This window comes from Panthera uncia, unplaced genomic scaffold, assembly GCF_023721935.1.
Source record: "Panthera uncia isolate 11264 unplaced genomic scaffold, Puncia_PCG_1.0 HiC_scaffold_1246, whole genome shotgun sequence".
Lineage (NCBI taxonomy): Eukaryota > Metazoa > Chordata > Mammalia > Carnivora > Felidae > Panthera > Panthera uncia.
In genome coordinates this window covers 1-24,519 of record NW_026057861.1, presented here as the reverse complement: position 1 = coordinate 24,519, position 24,519 = coordinate 1, and the positions used below count along the sequence as shown (strand labels likewise).

At 56.2% G+C, this 24,519-nt stretch overlaps 3 protein-coding genes across 5 annotated transcripts; 2 read left to right on the top strand and 1 right to left on the bottom strand.

The window, feature by feature from the left end:
* Nucleotides 1–413: 413 nt before the first annotated feature.
* Nucleotides 414–8,685, top strand: LOC125916847 (tubulin alpha-3 chain). Its single transcript, XM_049623113.1, has 5 exons — nucleotides 414–506; nucleotides 4,244–4,466; nucleotides 5,348–5,496; nucleotides 5,810–6,490; nucleotides 8,297–8,685. Exons 1-5 carry the CDS (start codon nucleotides 504–506, stop codon nucleotides 8,591–8,593), a joined length of 1,353 nt encoding a protein of 450 aa, XP_049479070.1. The 5' UTR covers nucleotides 414–503; the 3' UTR covers nucleotides 8,594–8,685.
* Nucleotides 8,686–9,981: 1,296 nt separating this feature from the next.
* Nucleotides 9,982–13,129, top strand: THAP7 (THAP domain containing 7). 2 transcript variants are annotated; one of them, XM_049623111.1, is made up of 5 exons: nucleotides 9,982–10,057; nucleotides 10,230–10,309; nucleotides 10,730–10,885; nucleotides 11,675–11,815; nucleotides 12,009–13,129. In XM_049623111.1, the coding sequence occupies exons 2-5, from the start codon at nucleotides 10,230–10,232 to the stop codon at nucleotides 12,571–12,573; spliced, it is 942 nt and encodes a 313-aa protein (XP_049479068.1). In that variant the 5' UTR covers nucleotides 9,982–10,057; the 3' UTR covers nucleotides 12,574–13,129. The 2 variants fall into 2 exon arrangements, with proteins under 2 accessions (XP_049479068.1, XP_049479069.1); XM_049623112.1 differs by lacking the exons at nucleotides 9,982–10,057; nucleotides 10,230–10,309 and adding an exon at nucleotides 10,431–10,588 and having other exon boundaries at nucleotides 10,730–11,815.
* A 333-nt stretch (nucleotides 13,130–13,462) lies between these two features.
* Nucleotides 13,463–24,513, bottom strand: LOC125916845 (leucine-zipper-like transcriptional regulator 1). Of its 2 annotated transcripts, XM_049623110.1 has the most exons (16): nucleotides 24,130–24,513; nucleotides 23,037–23,094; nucleotides 22,307–22,446; nucleotides 20,162–20,363; nucleotides 19,530–19,685; nucleotides 19,279–19,389; nucleotides 18,808–18,900; nucleotides 18,531–18,626; nucleotides 18,292–18,451; nucleotides 17,912–18,081; nucleotides 17,453–17,609; nucleotides 16,439–16,565; nucleotides 16,201–16,350; nucleotides 15,434–15,539; nucleotides 15,267–15,347; nucleotides 13,463–14,984 (listed from the first exon to the last, which is right to left on the bottom strand). In XM_049623110.1, exons 1-16 carry the CDS (start codon nucleotides 24,357–24,359, stop codon nucleotides 14,868–14,870), a joined length of 2,154 nt encoding a protein of 717 aa, XP_049479067.1. In that variant the 5' UTR covers nucleotides 24,360–24,513; the 3' UTR covers nucleotides 13,463–14,867. The 2 variants fall into 2 exon arrangements, with proteins under 2 accessions (XP_049479067.1, XP_049479066.1); XM_049623109.1 differs by having other exon boundaries at nucleotides 17,912–18,451.
* Between the last annotated feature and the right edge of the window lie 6 nt (nucleotides 24,514–24,519).

Here is a 24,519-nt window from a genome sequence, read left to right as displayed (position 1 = left end):
AGCTCTCCTTTGCATTAGTTACAGGTAGATGGTGGGCAGGCCTTGAGAGGGTGTCTCGTTTGCAAAGACCGGAATCACGAGCAGACAGGTGAGTGGGCCTGGGCCTCCAAGCAAGAAGGCGGCACAAGCTTGGCGTGAAGCCACGCGCACATTGAGGCCTTACGTGCGCGAAAATGTGCTATGTCCCACGCAGAGAAATCCGTGACCACTCCCACCTAACATCCCAGGATGCATCAGAATGCTCTGCTTTGGCTAGGCCACAGCCTTCCCGCCAAAGCCATATCCAATCAGAAAGCACCATACTCCGCAAGTCAAGTAACGTCCAATCAGAAGCGGGATTCCAGGCCTAGGTCCGCCCCGAGGCACTGAGGACCAATGGGCACCTGGGCAGCGGCGGGCCAATCCCGGGCCGTGTGCACAGCGCAGCAGCGGCAGTTGGGCGCGTGGCGTCTGTGGCAGCGGTTGAGGTCTGGTAACGGCGTTGGGCAGCAGCTGAACTCACCATGGTGAGGTCCCCCCCTGGCCACTCTCGGGTCATAGAGGCCCAGGCAGGAGGGAGGATGAAGCCCGCCACATGAGGCCCCTGGGTGGGGCAAGACTGCGACAAATCCTAGGGCCGGGGCTGTGTGTGTGTGTGTGTGTGTGTGTGTGTGTGTGTGTGTGGGGGGGGGGGGGGGGGGGGGGGGGGGGGGGGAGATGGGGGAAAGGGGGGGCGGGGGGGGGGCACGGGAGGCCCAGGGCTGCCCTGACGAACAGATGATAGTCCTCTCGCTTGTTCTCTGGGTGTGCGAACCCTGAGGGCAGCGGCAACCTGCGTCGTGGTAATGTCCCGGATGAAGGGGGGTCGGCAGGTGCAGATGTCTCCTCGAAAATTGTAACTTTATGAGCCAGGTTGGAAGCTGGGTGACCTTGACTTGTTGGGTGGCCTTGACTCAGTCTCTGAGGACAGCCGTTATGTTGGGTTCCTGAGGCCTGGAAGGTGGTTCTCAAACGTTGGGGTCCCAGGACATCCCTACAGTATGTATGTATGTATATATGTATGTATGTATGTTAACGTATGTTTATTTTTGAGAGAGAGAGACATACACACAGCACAAGTGGGGGAGGGGCAGAGAGAGAGGGAGACACAGAATCCGAAGCAGGCTCCAGGTTCTAAGCTGTCAGCACAGAGCCCAACGTGGCGTTCGAACTCATGTGATATGAGATCATGACCGGAGCTGAAGTCCAACACTTAACTGACCGAGCCACCCAGGTGCCCCTACAGTATTTCTTTTTTTATAGAGTTTATTTGAGAGAGAGAAAGAGTGCAAGTGGCGGAGGGGCGAGGGAGAGGGAGAGAGAGAATCCCAAGCAGGCTCTGCACTGCCAGCCCAGTGAGCTCAAACTCACAAACCATGAGATCATGACCTGATGGGGAAGCAAGAGTCACGCTTAACCATCTTAGCCACCCAGGCACTCCATGGACATCTCTACAGTGTAACAAAGTAGGACTCCAAAAAGCCTTTGTTTATGTGGGTTATCTCCGTAGTCGTTTGCCATGTTAGAAATTTTAAAAATATTTATTTACTTTAAGACAACATGCTGACATAAACACCAGATATCCAAGTTGCAATAGCCATAGTTTGTCGGCTCTTGCAAGGAAAATAACATTCTGTGAAAAAAGCTAGTTCAGTTGGCAACTGAAAGCACACAAGTGCTATTTCTTAAAACAGCTGTATTTCAGCAGGTGCACAAGAGCTTTATGGATACTTTCCGTTTTGTCACAGTACTTGAGGGTGGATGTTTTATAAAATAATCATTTTTTGCTTCATCATGAATATTCTGAAATGAAATTGACTTTTTTTTTTTTTTTTGTCTTTTTACCGTGAGTGCATAAGGGTGAAGAATCTAACGAACACTGGTATAGTTTGGTGCCACTACCTTGATTTGTACTAGGGCATTAACAGTTTTACCCCCGCCCCTTTTTTTTTAAGTTTATTGTTTTGAGAGAGCGTGAGAGAATCCCAGGCAGGCTCTGCACTGTCAGTGCGGAGCCCAGCGCGGGGCTTAAACTCATAAATGGTAAGATCATGACCTGAGCTGAAGTTGGATGCTTAATTGACTGAGGCACCCAAGCACCCCAGTTTTACCCACTGTTTGATTATGCACCATCAGTGAACACGGTGAAATGTGAACACGGTGAAAAGGGCTGGTTATCTCAGTAGTCCTACTGTGAAATCGCTTTAATTTCCAATTACCCTGAAGAGGTCTGTGGATCTCTAGTGGCCTGAGAAGGCCGGTGATTACTTTGAGGACTGTTAGCGGGTAGGGGATCAGTAGAAACAATTGACAGGAGGAAGAGAGCAGAAAGGTCTGCGCATTTGCTGTCTGGAAGCTGAAGCTTCTGGGTACGTACGGAACAAAGCAATCTGCCAAGAATATGAAGAGAGCAGTTGGACTGGAGCTTGAAAAGAAAGAGGATGAAGATAAGGCTGAGTAAAGTAAGGTAAAATTTTAATGATCCAGGTGAGGTTGGTGATGAATTTTGAATGGCTTTCTATTGAAAGCTAGGAATGATTTTTCTGACTGCTTTTCATTAGTTTCATTGGATAATCAGATGGAAGTGGCCTTGCAGATCATGTAGCACACCAGCCCCCATTTTGTAAAAGAAAAAACTGAGGGATTTTCTCAGGGTACAGAGCTTACTGTGATCATACTAGGGCTGAGTCCGTAGAAAACTAAATCAGGCATCCTGTGAAGCATAGGCTGCCTGGATATAAGTAAGGCAAAATGAATAATACTGATCTGTAAATGGTGTGATTGTGTGGATTCCAAAAGACTTCCCAGAGTGTTGATGAATTTCTTCTCTGAAGGAGTGCATTCCTTGTCATTGGAGAAGTTCTTTCTGCAAGTGAATAATAGTTCCTTCTGGGAGGGATTCTTAGGGTATTGTGGCGTTACGTGAATCTCTATGCCCCTAATTGGAGAGTTGGTGTTTGTGTAATAAAAAACGGGACTTCAGGGGCACCTGGCTCAGGCGGTTAAGCGTCCGACTTCAGCTCGGGTCATGATCTCACGGTCTGTGGTTCGAGCCCCGTGTCGGACTCTGTGCTGACAGCTCAGAGCCTGGAGCCTCCTTCGGATTCTGTCTCCTCCTCTCTCTGTCCCTCCCCTGCTTGTGCTGTCTCTCCATAATAAACAAACCTTAAAAATAAGAAAAAAAAATTACCTGCCAAACTTAAAAACAGGACTTCAAGTTCTTGGTATTGTATATTAGGATTTAGGGTAGGTGGGACACCTTGAATTTTATTTGATCTCCTCTATGTATTTGTGAGGATACGGTGTCTAAAATAGAACAAATGATTAATGACTGTACAGTTATGTTTATGGCGGGAAAGATATGATACAGTCAAAAAATAGGTACTTTGAGTCTAAGGAAACCACCAAAGGACAGTGTAGTGTCCTACCATTTGTGATGCCTGGTTGCCATTAACTCCTAGCCTTGAGGTGAAGGGAGTGGTTACTAGAAGTTGAGAAGGTGGCTTTATAAAGAACACTGACTGCTGAAAGTTTGTGGCCTTGATAAACACACTCAGGGAGCCCATGGCAGTCCGGCAGGGTGGGAGCCAGGAAGTGAGCACCCTGACCACACTGTCCTCTAACCTCGCAGTCTCTTGCTGATGCCTGCCTTGGCTAATGCAACCAGAAGCCAGGTGCAAGGAAGCCCCTTTCATGCAGTCCAGATGGGTCAGCCTCCCTGAGCACAGCCCTGGGTGGAGAAAATAGAGGGTAGCTGTAGATGGGTAGATGGATGACACACATATGGTGACCACTGGCACCTGGGCCATGGTGACCTGTGTCCAAGTCCACTCTTCCTTCCCTGATCTATTAGTTGTTACATTCTCTTTGGACAGGACACCATCAGAAACTAGTAGCTATATTCTTTAGAGAATAACTGTGGCTGTATGGTGACTGTGGCTGTATGTGACTGTACGGTGTGGCGTTTACCATTGACATTACGTGTATGGTAGCAAACGCTTTTGTGTAGGGGCTAAGTCCGGCACTTAGTAGCTCGGGTGGTTTAGAGCACCTCAGTTTTCATAGGGACTTGAAAAGGGTCACATACGCCTTCTGGGAAAGGTCTGGGAAAGCCATAGACAATGTGAAGTACATATAGATGTGTGTGTTAATATGGTTTCCATGCCATATAGTGTTGGTTCCCTTGAAGACAAGGGGATCTCAACGTTTGTGTTCTGGTTCCCAGCGCGAGTGCATCTCTATCCACGTGGGGCAGGCAGGTGTCCAGATCGGCAATGCCTGCTGGGAACTGTACTGCCTTGAACATGGAATTCAGCCCGATGGTCAGATGCCAAGTGACAAAACCATCGGTGGTGGGGATGACTCGTTCAACACGTTCTTCAGCGAGACTGGGGCTGGCAAGCATGTGCCCAGAGCGGTGTTTGTGGACCTGGAGCCCACCGTGGTCGGTAGGTGCTCGGGCACTTGGGCGGCTTTCCCGGGAGAGTGGGAGAGCCTCCCTGAAGCCCCCTCCATGCCCCCTGTGCTCCTTTGAATCCTTTCTGCAGAAAGGACGGGGTGTACAAGTACACGCCTGTGGCTACATCGGGTGAGAAACTGAGGCTCCTAAGTTAGGAGAACCTAACGTACAGGAAAAACATAGGCTGGTAATAGATTCACTCGTGGCCGCCTCAGCCCCAGGCAGGTGGTTGTGTAGACTCCACCTGCGGGGTGCCCAGGCACTGGTCCCTCCTTAACGCTGCGCACACCAAGATGCTGCTGCGTGAGAATCTTGACCTGCATCTGACAGAAAGGTAAGTAGAGAACATTCGTTGGCTTCCTCCAGATTAGAAGGCTGAAGTGGTTGCCAGGGAGAGCTGCAAGGAGAGAGCACCTTTCAGTGGCCACCCAGGGGAAGACAGGATGTCACCCTAAAGCCTGTGAGAGGCAGGCCACAGAGGGTGCCCTGATGGGACTGGCCGGCCAAAGTCATGCTGACCTGGTGACCGTCTAGCATGTAAGCGATTTTTTAGTTACACTCTTTGAGGTAGCTGTGGGTAGGAGGACATATGTATGCACGTGCAGAGTCACCTGTGTGCGGGTGTGAGTGGTTTCCCTCCTTTGAGGACCAGTCAGATTGGACTTTGTACCTCCACTTGACTTTACCTGCTGAGCCATAGATTGCTGTTGTGGTCTGCGTGTTACGCAGAGACGTTTTCTACGAGACCCTGATGCTGCCGACCGCGAGGAACGGCACGTGCTTGGTAGATCCCGACGGTCCCCAAACCCACCCCTCCTGGTGAGTTAACAACGGGCTTGAAGCCCTGCGGCCCACGTGTCCTCTTTGTAGATGAGGTGCGCACAGGGACCTACAGGCAGCTCTTCCACCCAGAGCAGCTGATCACCGGGAAGGAGGACGCAGCCAACAATTACGCCAGAGGCCATTATACCATCGGCAGGGAGATCGTCGACCTGGTCCTGGACCGGATCCGAAAACTGGTAAGGGGGTGCCGAGAAGGCTTCCTGTGGACGTTGCCCCGGACGGGAGGGTATGCAGGGATTGCGACCAGGAGGTCGCTCTGGCAAAACCCCAGGCCAGAATCTTGAGTCCACGTTTCCCTTCACGTGTGGCTTCAGTGCGTCCGTACATCTCTAACGTCTGCCTTGCTTTGCTCCTGAGCGTCCTGCACGTGCGCTGTGGACGATTTGAATGTGTGATCATCCCGCAGAGGCAAAGAAGTGAGCGTGGCTTGTTGGAGGTCGGCGGTGTGGCTTCCGCGGGCACTGACTCGCGGTCTCTGGTTTCTCTCAGGCGGATCTGTGCACGGGGCTGCAGGGCTTCCTCATCTTCCACAGTTTCGGGGGCGGCACCGGCTCTGGGTTTGCGTCCCTGCTCATGGAGCGGCTGTCGGTGGACTACGGCAAGAAGTCCAAGCTGGAGTTTGCCATCTACCCGGCCCCCCAGGTGTCCACGGCCGTGGTGGAGCCCTACAACTCCATCCTGACCACCCACACGACCCTGGAGCATTCTGACTGTGCCTTCATGGTGGACAACGAAGCCATCTACGACATATGCCGGCGCAACCTGGATATCGAGCGGCCCACGTACACCAACCTTAATCGTCTGATCGGGCAGATCGTGTCCTCCATCACGGCCTCCCTGCGATTCGATGGGGCCCTGAACGTGGACTTGACGGAATTCCAGACCAACCTGGTCCCCTACCCCCGCATCCACTTCCCCCTGGCCACCTACGCCCCGGTCATCTCAGCGGAGAAGGCGTACCACGAGCAGCTGTCTGTGGCCGAGATCACCAATGCCTGTTTTGAGCCGGCTAACCAGATGGTCAAGTGTGACCCTCGGCACGGCAAGTATATGGCCTGCTGCATGTTGTACAGGGGGGACGTGGTCCCGAAAGATGTCAACGCAGCCATCGCCACCATCAAGACCAAGCGCACCATCCAGTTTGTGGATTGGTGCCCAACTGGATTTAAGGTAGGACTGGGTGATGTTGAGTGGTGTTCCCGGTCAGCAGGCAGCCGACCAAGCACAGCATGCCCTTTGTAGGGGATGCCCTGTTCCATCATGGCAGCCAGCCCCTTGGTCACAAATTAGTGAGCCAGAGTGATAATTTATTCAGTGGTGCCATTTGAACTCCCTTCCTGAGTTATCACATTGTGTATCTGTGTGAGAATTTTCTTTTTTAACAGAACAGAAAGTTTGGGGAAGGATTTTTGTTGCCGCTTCTGGGTGAAAGAATTAGTGTGGGAAAAATAGTTTGGACTTAGAAATGTAGCAATTTTCAAGGGCATTTTGACAATTTATGTGGATATTTGAAATCGGGGTATCACTATAAACATCAGTGTTCCTAAATCCCACGTCATTCTTCAGGCATAAGGAAATTAAACCAAACCTAAATGTCCCATGCAGCATTTGATTTAACGAAAAATGGTCATGGATGTTTTCGGAAGAAATGGCAACATACTCATTTCTCTGTTAGTAAGATTGGCAAGTTTGGACAGAGGCTGCCTCCAACACAGTTTGTGCCAGTCTTCCATCTGATACAGAATAGGAAACTTGCTGTAGCTCTTCAGCTTTGTCCAGTACTTGGACGCTAAACTGTCGATGCTTTCCATCTGGGAAAATGTGCTTCCCTCTGCCTTGCTTTCCATGCCGCCTAGCTGGCTCAGACCTTACTGCTTCTGGTGGGCTTGCTGCAGCGGGTCCTTCACTAGCCCTTCCTATTCTGGGTTCAGGGATCGGCACAGTTGGCAGACCAGCCATGTAGAGTTTTATGTGGACACACCCACACCTGTTCATTGGTGTCTCGTTGTGGCTGCTTTTGTGCTCCAAAGAGAGAATTAAGCAATTGTGACAGAGACCATGTGGCCCACCCAGCCTAGAATATGTGCTGTCTTGCTCTTTTTTTTGTTAACGTTTATTTTTATTGTTGAGACAGAGAGAGACAGAGCATGAACGGGGGGAGGGTCAGAGCGAGAGGGAGACACAGAATCTGAAACAGGCTCCAGGTTCCGAGCTGTCAGCACAGAGCCCGACGCGGGGCTCGAACTCAGGCCGTGAGATCACGACCTGAGCTGAAGTTGCACACCTTAACCAACTGAGCCACCCAGGCGTCCCTGTCTTGCTCTTTATAGACAAAGTTTGCCGACCCCAGCTCTAACTGACCCTGTGTATCCCTGCCCAAACCTCTGGTCGTGTTGTCTCCTGGTTTGGAAACTTAGAATGCCTCCCCTTTTGGACCCAGCCCTCGAATATCACCCCCTTTCTCCTACTTAGCACACACATAGGCCACCTCCTGTTGCAGTAGTAGCAACAGTCCTAGGACCTGAGGGTGTGCCTGTCGCCCTGTTATGCACAGGCTGGCTCATTTGGTAGGAGACCGGGGGTACGATCTCCCCTGGTGATAACAACCATAGTACTCTGAATCGAGTGGAAAAGGTTTCAGCTCCAGAAATGAATCCCCATCTTGTAGAAGCCTATGGGGAAAATAACATGAGGAATACAAAGCAGTGTCCCCTTTTAGAAGAAACAGCCCTGTTACCTGAGCACCTGTCACATGTCTCAGTTGCTGGGACACAGCCCTTCAGGCAACTTGGGACTGAGCCGGGAGCCAGGGCTCCTTTCCCCAGTTTTGCTGGTCTGGAAACCAGCACCCTGCTCACCTGACACCTTGCCGGGCACAAAGAAGGCACCTGCATGTCTTTTGTTTCCATGAAAGCAGCTACCATTTCTGGGTTTGACACAAGTTTCACAGACTGTTTTCTTCCCCTTCTCTGGCAGGTGGGCATCAACTACCAACCCCCGACTGTCGTTCCCGGAGGGGACCTGGCCAGGGTGCAGCGGGCCGTGTGCATGCTGAGCAACACTACCGCCATTGCCGAGGCCTGGGCCCGCCTAGACCATAAGTTTGACCTCATGTATGCAAAGCGAGCCTTTGTGCACTGGTACGTGGGGGAAGGCATGGAGGAAGGGGAGTTCTCCGAGGCCCGGGAGGACCTGGCAGCTCTGGAGAAAGATTATGAAGAGGTGGGTGTGGATTCCGTGGAAGCAGAGGCTGAAGAAGGGGAAGAATACTGAATGAGTGCCTCTGGCAACCATCCCTTTGTATCATCCCCATTATAACCTTACAAGATATGTTTACCTATTAAAGTTTCTATATTGAAGCATCATGTCCATTGTGCTTTTGCCATAATTCCCGATCTAGACACCTGCCTTTTCCAGGTGCATTTACAGGGGAAAAACATGTTTCCTCTAAAAAAATTAAGCATGTCTGTATGTCTAGTTACCACTTTAACCCTAGAAAGAAAGTGTCAAAAGGCGTGGCTGAAGGAATTAGGAAGAATGCTTTGGTTACTTTAAATTTAGGCATTTCTTAAATCCTTCACCCTTTTTTTTTTTTTTTTTTTTAATTTATTTTTGGGACAGAGAGAGACAGAGCATGAACGGGGGAGGGGCAGAGAGAGGGAGACACAGAATCGGAAACAGGCTCCGAGCCATCAGCCCAGAGCCTGACGCGGGGCTCGAACTCACGGACCACGAGATCGTGACCTGGCTGAAGTCGGTCGCTTAACCGACTGCGCCACCCAGGCGCCCCTCCTTCACCCATTCTTGATGTTCTTTGAAGAATGGAATAGTAATTTGGTTGTCTTCTAAATTGTGGATTGGCTACTTTCACCCAGTCTTGTGGGAGGGTCCAGGGAGGCAGCCCCGCCCCAGTGCAAACTTATTTACTGTGAGGCTCTCATTCCTTGAAGTTTTTTGTTTTCACCTCTAACTCAGCCGTGTGCCTGTCAGAAGGAACTGTAAGAGGGCTTTCTGCCCATCACCGCCCACCCATGGCACCTCTCCCAGAATAAGCTATGGGCACTGAATTTGTCGGGTTATACTGATCACGTATCCTGGCCCCCCCTCCTTTTTTTTTTAATTTTTTTTTTAAACGTTTATTTTTGAGACAGAAAGAGACAGAGCATGAACAGGGGAGGGGCAGAGAGAGAGAGAGACACAGAATCTGAAACAGGCTCCAGGCTCTGAGCGGTCAGCACAGAGCCCGACGCGGGGCTCGAACTCACGGACCGTGAGATCATGACCTGAGCCGAAGTCGGAGGCTTAACCGACCGAGCCACCCAGGTGCCCCTCCTGGCCCCTTTTTCTAGTTGGGGAGTTTCCTTTTTGCAGTCTAGCCTTTCCCGCGCTGCCAGCGTGGATCCCGGGACCCTGCCTGTTTCCCGCTGCCGCGCCACCAGACCCATACACTACGGGGACTCTGCGCCAACGAGCGGGGCGCCGCTCCTTCGGTGCCGAGGTGTTGACCGCTAAGAGTTTGGCCTGAAAAGCCAAAAGAGCCCGAGTGTGCTACCGCGCAGGCGCTCAGGGAGGGTGGGACGACGCAGACCTGGCAGCGACATTACGCTCCCGCCGCTTCCGGTGCCCGCCTCGCCCCGCCCCTGGGTCGAGTGCCTCGCTCTTCCGAGTCTCTATGGTATCAACTTCCACCGCGCTCCACTCCTCGCGAGACTTCGGTGGCGCAGCAATGGCGAGATCGTGAGTGCCGCTGACGGGAGTCAGGAGAACGGGCTGGGACGGGGCTCGGGCGAGATCGGGCCGGGGGAGACCCGGCAGGCCAGGGCCGCCAGGAGCGGATCGGCGGCTGGGGGCGCGAGGCCCTTCCGGGCCTGGAAAGCCGCCCACGACCAAGCTCCCGCCTCTTCCCCAGATGCCGCGTCACTGCTCCGCCGCCGGCTGCTGCACAAGGGACACGCGCGAGACGCGCAACCGCGGCATCTCTTTCCACAGGTCAGCGCGCGTGCGTGCTGGCACGCGAAGGCTCACGTGTGCCTGCGCCGGTTTTACCCTCTTCGTGGAGCCACGATTGCGCGTGCGCTTTCGTCTGGTTGGCGCGTTGCTTGTATTTGTAGGGGGGAGAGGGGCGGGGCGGGTGCGACTGAGCCTAGGTGGGAGAGGAAGCATGGGAGGTCCACCAGCCTGCGTCCCTCCGCTTTCTGACTCTCACCTGCCAGGTGACGCTAAGGAAGTTGCTTTCCTGGAGGCCTCAGTTTCCTCATCTGGACCTTGGTGGGCGGTGTTTACCTGGCAGGGTTGAAGGGAGGTCTGGTGGTGGCGTGTGCATGACCAGCCCTTGCCGTCTGGAGTGCTTGAGCAGCTTCAGCCCAGGGCTACAGACACCCTGGTGCTTACTGGTTTGTGGCTCCGCAGACTTCCCAAGAAGGACAACCCGAGGCGAGGCTTGTGGCTGGCCAACTGCCAGCGGCTGGACCCCAGCGGCCAGGGCCTGTGGGACCCGGCTTCCGAGTACATCTACTTCTGCTCCAAGCACTTCGAGGAGAACTGCTTTGAGCTGGTGGGAATCAGGTGAGCCTCTGTGGCAGTGGTCACTGGGGCAGGGTTTGAAGCATCAGAGTAGTCGGCCGATTGGGGCAGCTGTACGGCCAGATGAGGACGATCCTGAAGCCACTGGCTGGAGCCCAGGCCGACCTGGTTACGCGGTGTGGCTGCTTTTTCCCAGCTTTGCACCTCAGTGACAGTAAGACCCACCCCCTCAGGGTAACTGTGCTAGAGACGGGAGAGGAAAACATTAGCTTTTTCAAAGGCTATTCTTTAGAACCCCAGTCCTCCCAGCAAATCCACAATGAAATTATTCTTTTAAAAAAAATTTTTTTTTAATGTTTATTTTTGAGAGAAAGAGAGAGAGACAGAGCGTGAGCAGGGGAGGGGCAGAGAGAGAGGGAGACAAAGAATCCGAAGCAGGCTCCAGGCTCTGTCAACACAGAGCCCCGGTGCGGGGCCCGAGCTCTCGGACTGTGAGATCATGACCTGAGCTGAAGTCAGATGCTTAACCAACTGAGCCACCCAGGCGCTCCCACAATGAAATTATTCGTTTTGGCTGGTCAGCCTAGTTCTAGTACAGTCTTTTTTTACACATCTAATTTTGAAGAGCCCTGCAGGAAAGAGATTGGTGTAATTCTACCTAAAGTGGCATTCCCTAAACTAAGTGCTGGCAACATGCCTACCCACCTCCCACTGTGCTAGCATGGGAGAGCCTGATCTGGGGTGCTGGGGGCATGCTAGCTCTGTGCCCTGCAGCTGGCCCTGGGGGGCAATGCTTATTGTCCACCTCATCCAGGCTGTTTTTCCCCACAGCGGGTATCACAGGCTGAAGGAGGGGGCAGTTCCCACAATATTTGAGTCCTTCTCCAAGTTACGCCGGACAACCAAGACCAAGGGGCACAGTTACCCACCTGGCCCCCCCGACGTCAGCCGGCTCCGGCGATGCAGGAAGCGGTATGTGCTGTGGGTGGAGGGTGCCCCATTCCCACCCCAAATCTGAGAGACTGGGCTTTAGGATGTGTGCCAGCAGTCTTGCTGGACAGGGTTCTAAACCAGTGGAGTAGACTAGGGTGGGCCGGTGAAGTAGAGTCTGGGAAGGCCTTGGCCTGGCCTATTAGTGTCTCTCTCTCTCTCTCTTTTCTCTCAGCTGCTCTGAGGGCCGTGGGCCCACGACTCCATTTTCTCCACCACCACCTGCTGATGTCGCCTGCTTTCCTGTGGAAGAGGCCTCAGCACCTGCTGCTTTGCCTGCCTCCCCCACTGGGAGACTGGAGGCTGGCCTCAGCAGCCCCTTCTCAGACCTCTTGGGGCCCTTGGGTGCCCAGGCAGATGAAGCAGGCTGCAGTGCCCAGCCCTCGCCGGAGCGGGAGCCAGAGCGGCAGCCATCCCCCCTTGAGCCACGGCCTGTCTCCCCCTCAGCCTACATGCTTCGTCTCCCACCCCCAGCCGGAGCCTATATCCAGAATGAGCACAGCTACCAGGTGGGCAGTGCCCTGCTCTGGAAACGGCGGGCTGAGGCCGCACTTGATGCCCTGGACAAGGCCCAGCGCCAGCTGCAGGCTTGCAAGCGGCGAGAGCAGCGGCTGCGGCTGCGGCTGAACAAGCTGCAGCAAGAGCGGGCACGGGAGAAGCGGGCACAGGCAGATGCCCGCCAGACTCTGAAGGAGCATGTGCAGGACTTTGCCATGCAGCTGAGCAACAGCATGGCTTGAGTGAGGGGCTGCTGGGCCCGGGGCTGACTTGAGAGGTTGCCTCTTAGGGCTTCAGCCTCTTCCCCCCCTTAGAATCCACCTGGAGAAGGACCCCATCTGAGCTGTGTCCACCAGACCTGCCAGATGCCATAATAAAGTGGATTCTAGGAGGCCCTGCTATCTGGCTCAGCTAGGGGCTGGGGCCCCTCCCCAATTACCCAAGCTGTCAGCGGTGAAGAGCAGAAAATCCAGCTTTTTGCCCACCCCACCTCATGCAACTCCAGTCCCCACAGGGTTTTGAGGGACAGGATGGTGTGAGCAGAGGCCAGCAACAGTGCCAGGCACCCTCTCCTTGATACCTGAAACAGCCCAGACAGAAGTAGTCTAGTCCCTTTGAAAACATTTCTGAAACCCAGGCCAGAGTCAGTCTCTTTACAAGAACACCTGCATGGCTTTTATCCACTAGCCTAATCTGCCCAGCAGTCAGTAGGGTACAACATCTGAACCCCAGCCTGCAGACCAGCCACCCACTTACGCTGGGCCTGGCTCATCTGAAAAACGGACAAAGATGGCAATTTCTGACCTAGTGCTACTATGATTGGCAAGTAGTAAGGGCCCAGCAAGTGACACTTTAGTCCCCGGAGGTCTGAGAAGAGGTGGGGGAAACTTGGAGGCAGGCATGAAGACAGCAATCCTGGCCTCAACTGGAGTCCCCATTTTTCTTCAAGCTGACTGGAAAGTAGGCTTCTCTGAGTCTGTGATTGTGGCAAACAGTTCAGTGTGCAGGGTGATCAACTGCACACATGACCTCCCTGCTGGCTGTGGCTACAATAGCCCCAAGAGCATAGCTGAATTCTCTCTAGTCCTGGAAAGTGCCACACAATGCTGTGAAATTGGCTTTCTAGGGTCCTTGGTGTGTAACTTCATTTATTCATATCATGTCTGGAAGAAAAAGTCAAACGACCAGTTACAAGGGTCCACTGTAGAGCAGGGTTTGCAGTTCACCAAGGCTCATCTTGTGCCAGGCCATTTCCTAGCTTGCCGGCAGCCTTATGGATGGACTCCTCCTGCCTAAGGATGCCCACCTGGGACCAGGGCTCCCTGTCCAACTACATGGCACCATCTGGGGCTCTTCAGCAAGGGCCAAGGAGTGGCAAGTGCCATTGCATGGGGATGCAACTGGAGGGAGGAGACAAGGGGGACTGTTTCCCCCTAACGTGGCTTCTTGGCAGCCAGGGCAGAAGGATCCCTGGGGTTCTTGTTCCCAGAGAGGAGGCAGAAGTGCCTGTTGTATTAGGGTGGACTCACACAGGGCCTTCTGTTGGGGGGCAGGAAAGGACATGGTGCCCAATCCTTTAGCTTCCCAGCCTAGGCAGGAGCAAGGCGGCCTTGGGACTTCAGGATTTCTGCCACAACCCCTCTCCCCTCCCCACCCCATATCCCTGGGTATCCCCTAGATGTGGCTGGGAGTTGCTGACACAGATAGAAGACGGGATGGGATTGGCCAGTCTCAAGCACTTGGGCCACATGATCCATCCCCAGCTCAGGGACAGCTGAGGGCCAGAGTCCACCCGTGGGGCCTGTACCCATGAGGTGTAATAGGTAGCACTACTGTGGTCTTAATGGCATGTCTATGACAAAGAATAAATACTTAGGGACAGATGGGGACCTGGGGGGGGGGGGGGGGGCACTTTCACTGACGTCTCCCTGGCACAACTGGGGACTCCTGATGTGCACACAGTGGAGTGGGATCCTGCAGCCCCTCTGGAAGCTAAGGCCCAGTTCGGCATCAGGGCCCTTCACAAAATTCATCCTGAGTCAGATTTCATCTGCCCGTTACTATTGTCCACCCCCAAGCTCTGGATGACAGTAGGGGCCCTTAGAGCAACCTCAGTGAAGGTGAGGGGGTACTATGTAGCCCACATCAGAGGGGTCTCGGGGCAATAGGATCCAGTGGCCAGACCCACAAGCCATACACAGTCCCTGCTGGATGGGCAGCCTCAAACCAGCTCCACAGTGGGCTCTCCCCACTGCTGGGCCCTGGCTTCCCACCCACACCTCCAACTGAGGAGAGGGTGCCACCCAGGGGGTCTGTTTTACCATCACTCCCTGTGGGAGTTGTCCTTAGCAGTGAAATGGGGCATCCAGAGCCCCCCATGTCCTCTTTCCCTCCGGAGACTCTGGGCACCCTGCCCCTCGGCTGGCAGGTCCAACCACTCCACCTGAGGCCTGAGCGTGGCCAGCATAGTCTGCAGTGGGCAGGGCAGGAACAGGCATGGTTATTCTTCTCGAGTGGGCCAGCACCACATGGGGTCTCATATGTCAGCTCCTAGCTCTGCGCACTGCTTGTCAGAGATGTGGGAGGCCAGGGAGTCTATGATGTCAAGCAGCAGCTGTTGGCTCAGCGAGCGCAGTGTGGGCAGCTTGGACACCTGCAGGAGGCAACCAAAAGGCCCAAACAGGATGGAACCGGATTCCCGTGAGGGCCAGATTGGGCTCCAGAGTCTCGCAGGAGCTCAACCAAGTCAGGGCACAGGCTGACTCCAAATGGCCAGTGGGTGGGTACTCTGCTTGGCTAACCCCAGGGACCAGTGCTGCAGGAGATGAGCAGATTCCACGCACCCCCCACCCCCACACCTGGCCAAGGCTAATGCGGGCGGAAGTGGGTCCTAAAGATGGGTTGGCAGTGAGTGCTGGGCTGGGAGGGCCCTGACCTTGGTGAACTGGTGCACGATGATGTGCAGGCAGTGCCGCTTCATGTCCAGTGCTTGCGTCTTGTCAGCTGCCTCCAGGATCTGGAACGGCAGGTTCCTTGAGGTGCTGCCCCTCCCTCCCCCACTCACCCAGGTTCAGGAAGGCCCATGAGCACCCGCCGAGCTACCTGCAGTACATTCTGTACTGTCACGTTCATCTCCAGGTTCTGCTTGCAGTACGCCTGCAGCCGGTTGTTGTAGAAACCGTAATAGTAGGGAGCCGCAAACAGGTAGCTGGGGGCTGGTTAAGGAGCTGCCAGCCAAAGGAGCTCGTCCTCCCGCCACCTGTGCATCTCCCCTGGGAGGGTGCAGCTGGAGCCCCGCGTGCACCAGGGGCAGAGGAAGCCTGAGACGGTGGCTGCCTCCTCCTGTGTGCTCAGAACAAGGAAACCGCCCCCCACCCCCACCCCAAGGGACCAGCACAAGGGCTCCAATCCAGGCAGGACACTGATTTGCTCTCTACACAGACTCTGAAGTACTTAGGGGGTCAAAGGCCCTATTCAAGATCCAAAGAAAACCCAAAATCCTCCCCCAGGAAAATAGCCATATGCACATTTGCAGAACTAACTGTGGCTTCACAGAGCCCTGAAAGGCATCTTGCACCCATGTGCAGGCCCCCATGAAGTGACACGACCAGGAATCACTCCACGGTGATCTACTCACCTATAACACAGGACCACTTCCTCTGGGCAGTTGTGAGAGTCAAGAACCCACCCATCCCTCCCGGCTGCCAACCTCTCTGTGCCTGCTGACCAACTGCTGGGAGAGTATTAGGTACCAGGAAATCCTCAGGAAATCGCTAGGCCAGAACCGACCCACGAGGCTCCAAAGCTGCCTAAGTTGGGGACTCGGGCCTCCAGAGGTGACCTGGGAGCACCCATGGCAGGGAGGATGCAGAGAGTCCTCGGGCGGCATGTTGACCTCGCCGTAGTAGATGTAGCGCAGCATGGACTCAAAGGCCTGCCTGCTGGGCACCATCTCCCCGATGGAGATGTTCACCTGCCCGTCCTCGGGCATGAAGGACCGGAACATGGCCTCAAAGTAGCTGCAGACAGGGGCATTTGAGTCCTGGCTCTCGGCAAACAGAAGCTGTGCCCGGGACTGCCCTGCCCTGCAGCCACACCCCCACCCACCTGGAGCGAGCGGCCAGGATGGCCTTGTGGGCCGGTCTTGGGTGCCCATCCAGCAGCAGAGTGATGTCACAGAACTCTGCACCTGCCCCCTCCAGGTATGCCTTCATGTCCTGGATCAGAGATGTGCCTGGTAGGGAGGGCAGGGGTTGGTGTAGAGGGACCCCGAGCAGATGCCTCCTGCCCCTCTGCAGACTCAGCCATCAGATTTGGGCCTCAGGGCCCCAGGCACTGCTTCCTAGACATCTGCCCATGCTGCTTCCCTGAACAAACATCTCCCAGGCCAGAAGGCTCACTCTGGCCCTTGAGGCACTAACAGGCCCTGTTACCTTCTCCCCTCAGCCCCAAACACGGCCCTTAGGCCTGCCCGACCCCCAGAGTCTGATCTCCCCAACTCAGCCGACTGAACCCTCCTCCCTACCCTTATGCTTGAGCCCCCTCTGGGTCTGGCAAGCACTGTGTCCCTCCTTGTGTCACCCAGGGCCAATGGCCAGATGCAGCACAGACCCCAGGGAGAGTCAGGGGATGAAGGAGACTGTGATGTCCCTTCCCGGACTAGGTGGGCACAGGGAGCTACCAGGAATGTCTGAAGTCTTTGGACTGAGCTTACCTCTCACTAGGCCCCAAAGGGTGGGCATGCCTAGAAAAGAAGCTTGCAACTAGTCACTGACCCTGAGCACACTGCTCCCAACAGAGCTGTCAAACCTGATGTCAGTCAGGGCAGGTACCCTCACTAGAGCAGGACCCGTGCCCACCTCTGGAAACGCACTCAGGAGATTCTCCGCCCTCAGGCACACAGCTGTGGTAGGATGCCCCATAGGTCAGGAGCTCTTCCTTCCAATGAGCCTGACCTGCCTCCCTGTCTGCCCATGCAGGAGCCCCAGGAGCGCTCTGGGCACCCCCGGTACCCACACCCCACCCTGAGGGCCTGGCAGGTACTTCCATGGCTCCCAAGTCTCCACCCAGGATGAATACCATCCCGTTCTGCTGCCTCAGGGATGGGGACTGGATCCCTACCAATGTCCACGGGCTGCTCTGAGGGAGCACGGGGAGGTGGCTGCTGCTTCCGCCGCACAATCTCCACGATCAGTGGGGAAGAGAGACGTTCAAACTCCTTCATCATGATCACCTGATTGAAGTGGGACTCCTTCACCACGAAGTTCAGGCAATGCTCCTGGGACACACAAGCCGGAGCAGGCAAGCAGGGTCAGGCCTTGGCCGATGGGGCAGCAGCCTGGGCAGGAGGACTTGGGCCGGGGCAGGGAACAGGGGGCTTGTGACAGGGGTCGGCAGCCTGGGGTAGGGTTTGACAACGGGATATGGGGGCCCTGTGGCGAGAGTTGGCAGCCTGGGGTGCGGGTTGGCAGCAGCAGGGCGGGGGGGCTTGCAGCGGGGGTCAGCAGCCTGGGGTTGGTGTTGGCAGTGGGGGATGGGGGCCTGTGGTAGGTGGGGTGGGCCATGCACACCGGCCCGCACCTTCAGCTGGCCCAGCTGCAGCCTGGTGGCACTCTCACACACAACCAGCACATTCTGCAAGTCCACGGAGGCCTCAATGTACTGTCGGCACAGCTGCTCCAGGCGGCACAACTGGAAGCTCAGTGCCAACTTGTAGACATCCATGATGAGCAGCACATCCTCCACGTGGCCTGCATCCAAGAGCTCCCTGAACCTCAGAGTCATGGAGAGAGGGAGAAGGTGCGGGGCAGGGTGGAGGGGAGGACAGGGTCCAGGGCTTCTTTCAGAGGAGTGTGGGTCTGGGTCATCAGGCAACTCAACCGTACCAGTGGACATGAGTGGTGGTGGCCGCCGGGCCTCAGGCTGTGCGCCTGTCCACCCTGTTCCCACCCCCAGCGCACCTTTCCGTGGGTACTTGATCTTGTCCGTGTAGAGGAACTGCATGAGCACTTCAAAGGGCCGGGCCTCGGCCTCGCGGATGGCCACGTGCAGCAGGGGTGGCCGGGCCCCTGCTGCACCAGGGTCCTCCCTGGAAGCGGGGGCTGCCTCCTCCTCCAGCTTCTATAGGGAGAGGAAGGGGAGCTCAGGGGCACCCCACAGATGCCACTGTCCTGGCAGGAGGGACTGGGCAGCACCTCACCTGGGCTAGCCGTTCCCGCGCCTGCATGATCTTCCTACGGAGCCAGCGGCTCCGAGCGGTGACAATGGCCACATGGCCCTGCACACACTCCTCCTTCTGGAGCAAGAATGACACCTTGGTGGGGAGCACAGGACCCTCATCCTGGCTGGGACGGAGGCCCAGACAGCCAGGTAAGGGCTCTAGGACTCCAGGCACAAGGGGGAGGCCAGCAGTGCCTCAGGGCACAGCCTCCACCCTGCAGTACAGGGGACAGGCTGGGCATAGGGAAGGCACTCACCTCGCCCAACACAAACTCCACGTCGCAGAACTGGCGGCTCTCCCACAGCCTCCCGTAGTCCTCATGCAGTGTGCACTTGGGGTAACAAGAGAACTGCGGGAGGAGACCCAGTGTTGCCCAGGGAAGCCAGCACTGGCCCAGGCTCTGCCCCCTTCTAAGCCACACTGCCCAGCCCAGCTCAGCCCAGCTCCCTCCACTGGCCCAAGCCTGCTCCCCGGCCTCCACTGGCTCCACTGTGAGCCCCCAATGTTGCCCCACCCACCCCACCCTGCACAGAGGTCCCTCAGACTGCCCTCGGCCTAGAGTTCCCCACCCTGTCTTCCAGACTCCTCAGGAAGGCTGCCATCCCACTAGACCCCTGGCTCTGGCCCCCTTGGACAAGTCCCACCCCTACCTACGGGGCCTCAGTTTCCATCATCTGGGACCCATCCACCCTGGCTGGCTCCCCTGCAGTCGGTCCATGAGCCCCACCTGGAACCTGTACATCTCCCCACTGCGGATGTTGTTGTCCACGGTGCCCCCGAAGATGTACATGGCGTCCGAGATCACAGCAGCTGCGTGGAAGAGCCTTCCGCTTGGCAGCTGGGTGGAGGTGGGAGGGGAGGAGATAAGTAACCCTAACAAGTACTTCTCTAAGCCTCAGTCTCCCTATCTGTGAGAGAGGCTGACCACAGGACTGGCATCAGGGAGTGATGGAGAGGAGCGAGGGCGCCAACCCTCACCTCTGAGGCCGGCGGGGCAGGCGGCTTGGCTGTGGTGGTGCCAAAGTCCAGGCCAAACACATCTCGGGACTTCTTGAAGCCACCCCGCTCCTCAGAGGCCAGGGCAGGCGCCTCCTCAGAAGCAGATGCTCGCTCTGGCACCTCAGCCCCACCGACCTGGAGGGGAGAGACATGCGGGCATGGGACCAGTCAGCAAGGGCCAGGCAAGGCACCACAGACCAGCCTCCTGCTGACCCTGTTCAAGAGTGAGAGCACTGTGGGGACAGGTTTGGGAGGGGGAAGAGCCACAGGATGAGGGCACTCGCAGCACGGCTGAGAAGGGGAGCCAGCAGCAGTCAGGGTGGACGTTCTGGGAGAACATCCTCAGCACCATGCAGATATGATGGGAAGTGAAATGTTAAAAGCCTGTAGGCTGCAAGATGGAGAACAAGGGCCCAGGGCCTAGGGTCTGGTCAAGGCAGGCGTCCAGGGCTGAGGGCCTCAGTCATCCGGGCTTTGCTCCTGCTGGCCATCTAGAGCCCTGGGAGCCCTCTGAGGCTGTGAGGAGCTGCAGGGTGGTGGGAGCAGGTGAATCAGGCCTCCCAGCCCTCAGGCCTGGGCAACCCTGGCCACCTGTGCCCAGAAGCACTCACCTCACTGTCTGAGCTGGGCTGGACAACCTCCCAGGTCTGGAAGTCCACATCATAGCAGTGCAGCTCATTGGGCAGTGTGTTGTCTGCCGCACCCCCAAACACGTAGAGGTGGCGGTCAAAGGCCACCATGGTGTGCCCATAGCGCCGCTGCGGGGGTGGTGGGGAGCCACGGAGTAGGTGCTCGGTGGGGATGCGTGTCCACCTAAGGGCACATGACAGTAAACTAGTGCCAGAGTGGGGGCTCCTGCTCCCCCACAGCCTCCACCTGGGTTCTGAGGCCTCCCCACAGCAGGCACCAGCTGGGAAGTGCCCTGAAGCCCCTGGGGAGACCAGCCGGGTCAAGGGAGGGCATGCACTGCAGGGCATCCCCTTTTGCTCTGGCACCAGCTCTGCCTAGGTCCACTCAGCCCACCATGGGGTCCTGCCCGAGTCCTTTTCTGTCTCCCAGCTATAAACCAGCAGCAGTGGCAGGCAGGAGGGGTGGCCAGCCTCTGTATGGTGAGGCAATTCCACTCTCTGGGGGAATGGAGATATGTCCACCACTCCAACATGTGGGATGATCCCCACAGCCAAGTCCTTGCTCCTGGGAGCCACCAGGACCCCACCTCCCAATGCTGCTCCTACATTCTCTACCCTCCCAGGAATCCCCAACAGCTTCCAATGTATCCTCTTTGGAACCCAAACAGATCCTGGCCAGGTGGGCCATGCCATCTGGCTCCATGCTGACCCCTGCACCTGGCACATGCTGGGCTTGACAGGTGCCCCTGCTGCGGGGAGGTTGTCTAGCATGCAGGAGACCTGCCTGGGCAAAGCCCATCTCCAGGTGGCAGGGGTCCTGAATGCCCCTGGGAATGGGGTAGGGCAGAGGTGCTCTGTAAGGACCCCAGTGCTAAGTGCCTCACACCAGCAGCCCTCTGTGGCCCCATGGGGAATGGGCCCCATGTGATGCCCACACCACAAGATCTGCCCACCTATGCACAGCCTAAAGGCCAGGGCGTGTTCACTCTCACCTCTGTGTGTGTGGGAGCAAAGGGCACAGGCATGACACTGGGCAGGTGGCTGTCTGGGGGCTGGGAGCAGGCCAGCCCGAGGAAGGCAGCACCACACTGACTCCACCCCGTGGGACTCCTCTGCTGTCAGTGGCCCCCGGGATCTCCTAACACCCAGCCTGGACTGGTGCTGGTGGCCATACTCCCCTGGTTTTCTTCCTACCCCTGTCCACTCTGCCCCCAGCCACAGCTCTGCCCCCCATCTCTGGCCTGGGTCCCCCACCCACAGCCCTCTGCTCCCTCAATGCACCTTCCTCAGCCCCCACATCCCTGAACAGTCCTCAGGCCCTGCGTCTCCTCCAATACCTGTACCTCCTTGAGCACCCTTCCCAGATTAGCCACTTGTCCACCTATCCAGAGCCTGCATACCTGCCCTTCAACCCCTCCCCACATCTGAGCCTTCTTGGCCTCTGCTTCCAATGCCTCTCACCTCACCAGGTCTGTTCCTATTGGTGCTGAGCCCTCTTTGCTGCCCACTGCTGTGAGCACCAAGGCCAGGATGGAGAGGCAGGCTGGCTCAAGCCCGGCTGCCCTCATGAGAGCCACAGGAGAGCTGGGTGGGTGTCAGTGGGATTCCCTCTGCCTCAGATGCCTTGACCTTCCTCCTTCTGAATGGACAGTGCTGGGCTCCAGGGCAACTCCAAGTCCCCTCCTGAGCCTCCCTGGCTTACAGCAGAAGCTCCCTGTTCCCTCCCCTCCATTCACTCCCAGAGCCAAGACCCAGTCTGTGCCACCTCCAGGGCTCAGTCCCCATTACAAGGGCTGGTCAAGGACAGCATAGGCTGGACGCTCTCAGGGCCTGAGCACCCCTCCAAGCTTCTGCCATCGTATGAGATCTATTCCAGCCACATTTGTTACTGGTGACACTGACCAGGCCGTCTGCGGGGCAGGAGCCGTCCTTCACGCTGGACAGAGAGAGAAGCCAGATGAGCCCCATCTTGCTGAGCTGTAGCCACACCCTAAGGAGCCTGCTTGCACAGTCTGTATGAAGGCACCTGCACATCCTTGCTCTGGAAGGGTACCCTGCCCTGCTGTGTCAGAAGCTCACGAGGACAGCTCCAGACACAGATGTGGGTGCCACCACCAGAACACTCACGTCTTGTCCTTAAATTCAAACTGGAAGAGGTTGTTGGTTATCTTGGCTCCGCTCTGCCCTGAGAACACAAACATCTTGTCCCGGCACACGGCCACTGGGAAGTTGCAGCAGGATGGCGGGATCTCACCGCTCTGCGCTACCTGGGGTAGGGAAGGCAGCTCAGCCTGAGCCCTCATGGGACCGGGTTCACAGGGTCGAGACTTACTTACACTGCTGAACTGGGACTACTTTCATTCTTGAAACTTCTGTGAATGAGGGTTCATAGATTAAGTTCTATGGAACAGCTTAAAGCCCCACCTCATCCACCTAAATGAGCCCAATTTTTAACAACTAGGGCTAAAAATCATCATGGGGGAAAGAAACTCCAGAGGAAAGAATGGAGCAGATGGACAGATTGCCCAGAAACAGCAGGGAGCAGGACACCAGACAGCATGCTGAACTCGCTGTGTTCAAATGAGGGTGGATTCTACCTAAGTGGCACCAGTCACCAGGACACGCTGCCATTTGAAGCACAGAGGATTTAGTCACTAGGTGAGTGCTGCTGGAATTGGGCAGGAAGTCAGCAGGGAGGGTGAGGCTGAGGACAGGCTAGGATTTGGCAAAGAGAACAAAGCAGCCCCTCCCCTGCCCCACCTCTGCCCCCCCATTGCCCCTCCCCTCCCTACAGGCCCCACCCTGGCCCCCCAAGCCCCTGCCTTCCCTGCCTGCCCCAGCCCCCCAAACCCCTCACCTCCTCCCAGCATGTGAGCTCCCGGTCCTGGAGGCCAATGGTCCACATGTCATTCAACCTGCATTAGGACAGAGGGGTCAGCATCTGCACAGCTGGAGCTGGTGGCAGGGTGGGCCTGGCCGGGAGAGATGGCTCCAGGGAGGAAGGACACATCACGCAGGACTCTGATCAGGGGCCTATGGAGTAGCCATGAGGTGGGGGCTTCAGGGTCGGGGCCGGGGGGGATGCACTGAATCCCTGCTAGGTATCCCCCCAGCCCAGACAGGAACACGTGGTCTTAAGCACAACGTCTAGCCAGTGTAGCAGGGTCAGTCCCACTCAGCAGACCCCCGGGGCTTGGAGAGGACTTCAGAGAGGCAACACATGCAGAAACCACCACTAACATCGCATCCCTTGGAGCGTTTGTTTGTTTCAAAATAATTTTTTTTTTTTTAGTGATTTCCATACCCAACCTGGGGCTCGAACTCATGACTCCAAGATTGAGACTCACATACTCTTCTGACTGAGCCAGCCAGGTGCCCCACCTCTTGGAGTTTCTATAATGCTGAAGTCTTGGGGAATGATCACATGCTACTTTTGTAATTAGAAAAATGCAGCACATCCTCAGATAGCTGCACAAAAATGGGCCAGGCTTGCCACCTCCTCAGATACCCCCAGGAGGGGTCTCAGGGGTGCCAGGCCTTCTGACCTCTGTCGGGTTGGGCAAGAGCTCCACTCAGTTGCCCCTCACCTCCATCCTACCCATCTTCTTCCCCTCAGTCCTTTTTGTTTTCAGTTTATCTATTTTGAGAGGGCAAGAGCGCACATGCACACACATGTATGAGTGGGGGAGGAGCAGAGAAAAAGGGAGAGATGAACCCAAGTGGGCTCCGTACTGACAGTGAGATCATGACCTGAGCCAAAATCAAGTCAGATGCTTAACTGACTGAGCCACCCAGGCACCCCAGCCCCCCACCCCGTCCCTCCTGTCCACAACGCTACCCTCTTGAGAAACCCCCACCTGAGCCCTCCCATGCCAGGAAGGCCCACTCTGGGCCTTGGTACACTTACAGGGCTGCTCAGGGGCCGGGTGCACGGGCTGGGCACCACCTACCTGGCATTGCCATCATAGCCAGCAAAGATCCACAGCTTGTCACTGTATACCGTGGCGCCATGGGCAGACCTGGCGACCGGCAACCTGTAGTGTGATGAGGGAGGGGGTGAGGAGCGAGGCCACCCAGCACAGACCTGAACCTCGTGGCCCCATAACACCAGCCGGGACCCCAGGGCCACTGTGCCTACATTTGCTGACACCGGGGCTCTGGGATGCCATCTGGGTGTCATAAGGCTGAGCTCATGAGGCAGGGCAGTGGGATAAGGAATTCAGATGCCCACAGGGTAAAGCCCTCTCCCAGCCACCACCAAAATATCAAAGGGGGATGCTTGCAAAACAGGAGAGACGCGCCCATCAGCAGTACATCAGGGTCCCTTCTGCTCTCTGAAA

Bases quoted from the DNA above. Each gene is read 5' to 3' on its own strand.
- LOC125916845 (XM_049623109.1), bottom strand. From the start codon at position 24,359: ATGACACCCAGATGGCATCCCAGAGCCCCGGTGTCAGCAAATGTAGGC. The intron at 16,566-17,452 runs GTAGGGATCCAG...CCTCCCTACCAG, and splicing joins AGAGCAGCCCGTGGACATTG to GCACATCTCTGATCCAGGAC. The intron at 15,540-16,200 runs GCATCCTCCCTG...ACCAGCCCCCAG, and splicing joins ATGCCGCCCGAGGACTCTCT to CTACCTGTTTGCGGCTCCCT.
- THAP7 (XM_049623111.1), top strand. From the start codon at position 10,230: ATGCCGCGTCACTGCTCCGCCGCCGGCTGCTGCACAAGGGACACGCGC. The intron at 10,310-10,729 runs GTCAGCGCGCGT...GTGGCTCCGCAG, and splicing joins CGCGGCATCTCTTTCCACAG to ACTTCCCAAGAAGGACAACC. The intron at 10,886-11,674 runs GTGAGCCTCTGT...TTTTCCCCACAG, and splicing joins TTTGAGCTGGTGGGAATCAG to CGGGTATCACAGGCTGAAGG.
- LOC125916847 (XM_049623113.1), top strand. The intron at 5,497-5,809 runs GTAAGGGGGTGC...GGTTTCTCTCAG, and splicing joins TGGACCGGATCCGAAAACTG to GCGGATCTGTGCACGGGGCT. The intron at 6,491-8,296 runs GTAGGACTGGGT...CTTCTCTGGCAG, and splicing joins GGTGCCCAACTGGATTTAAG to GTGGGCATCAACTACCAACC.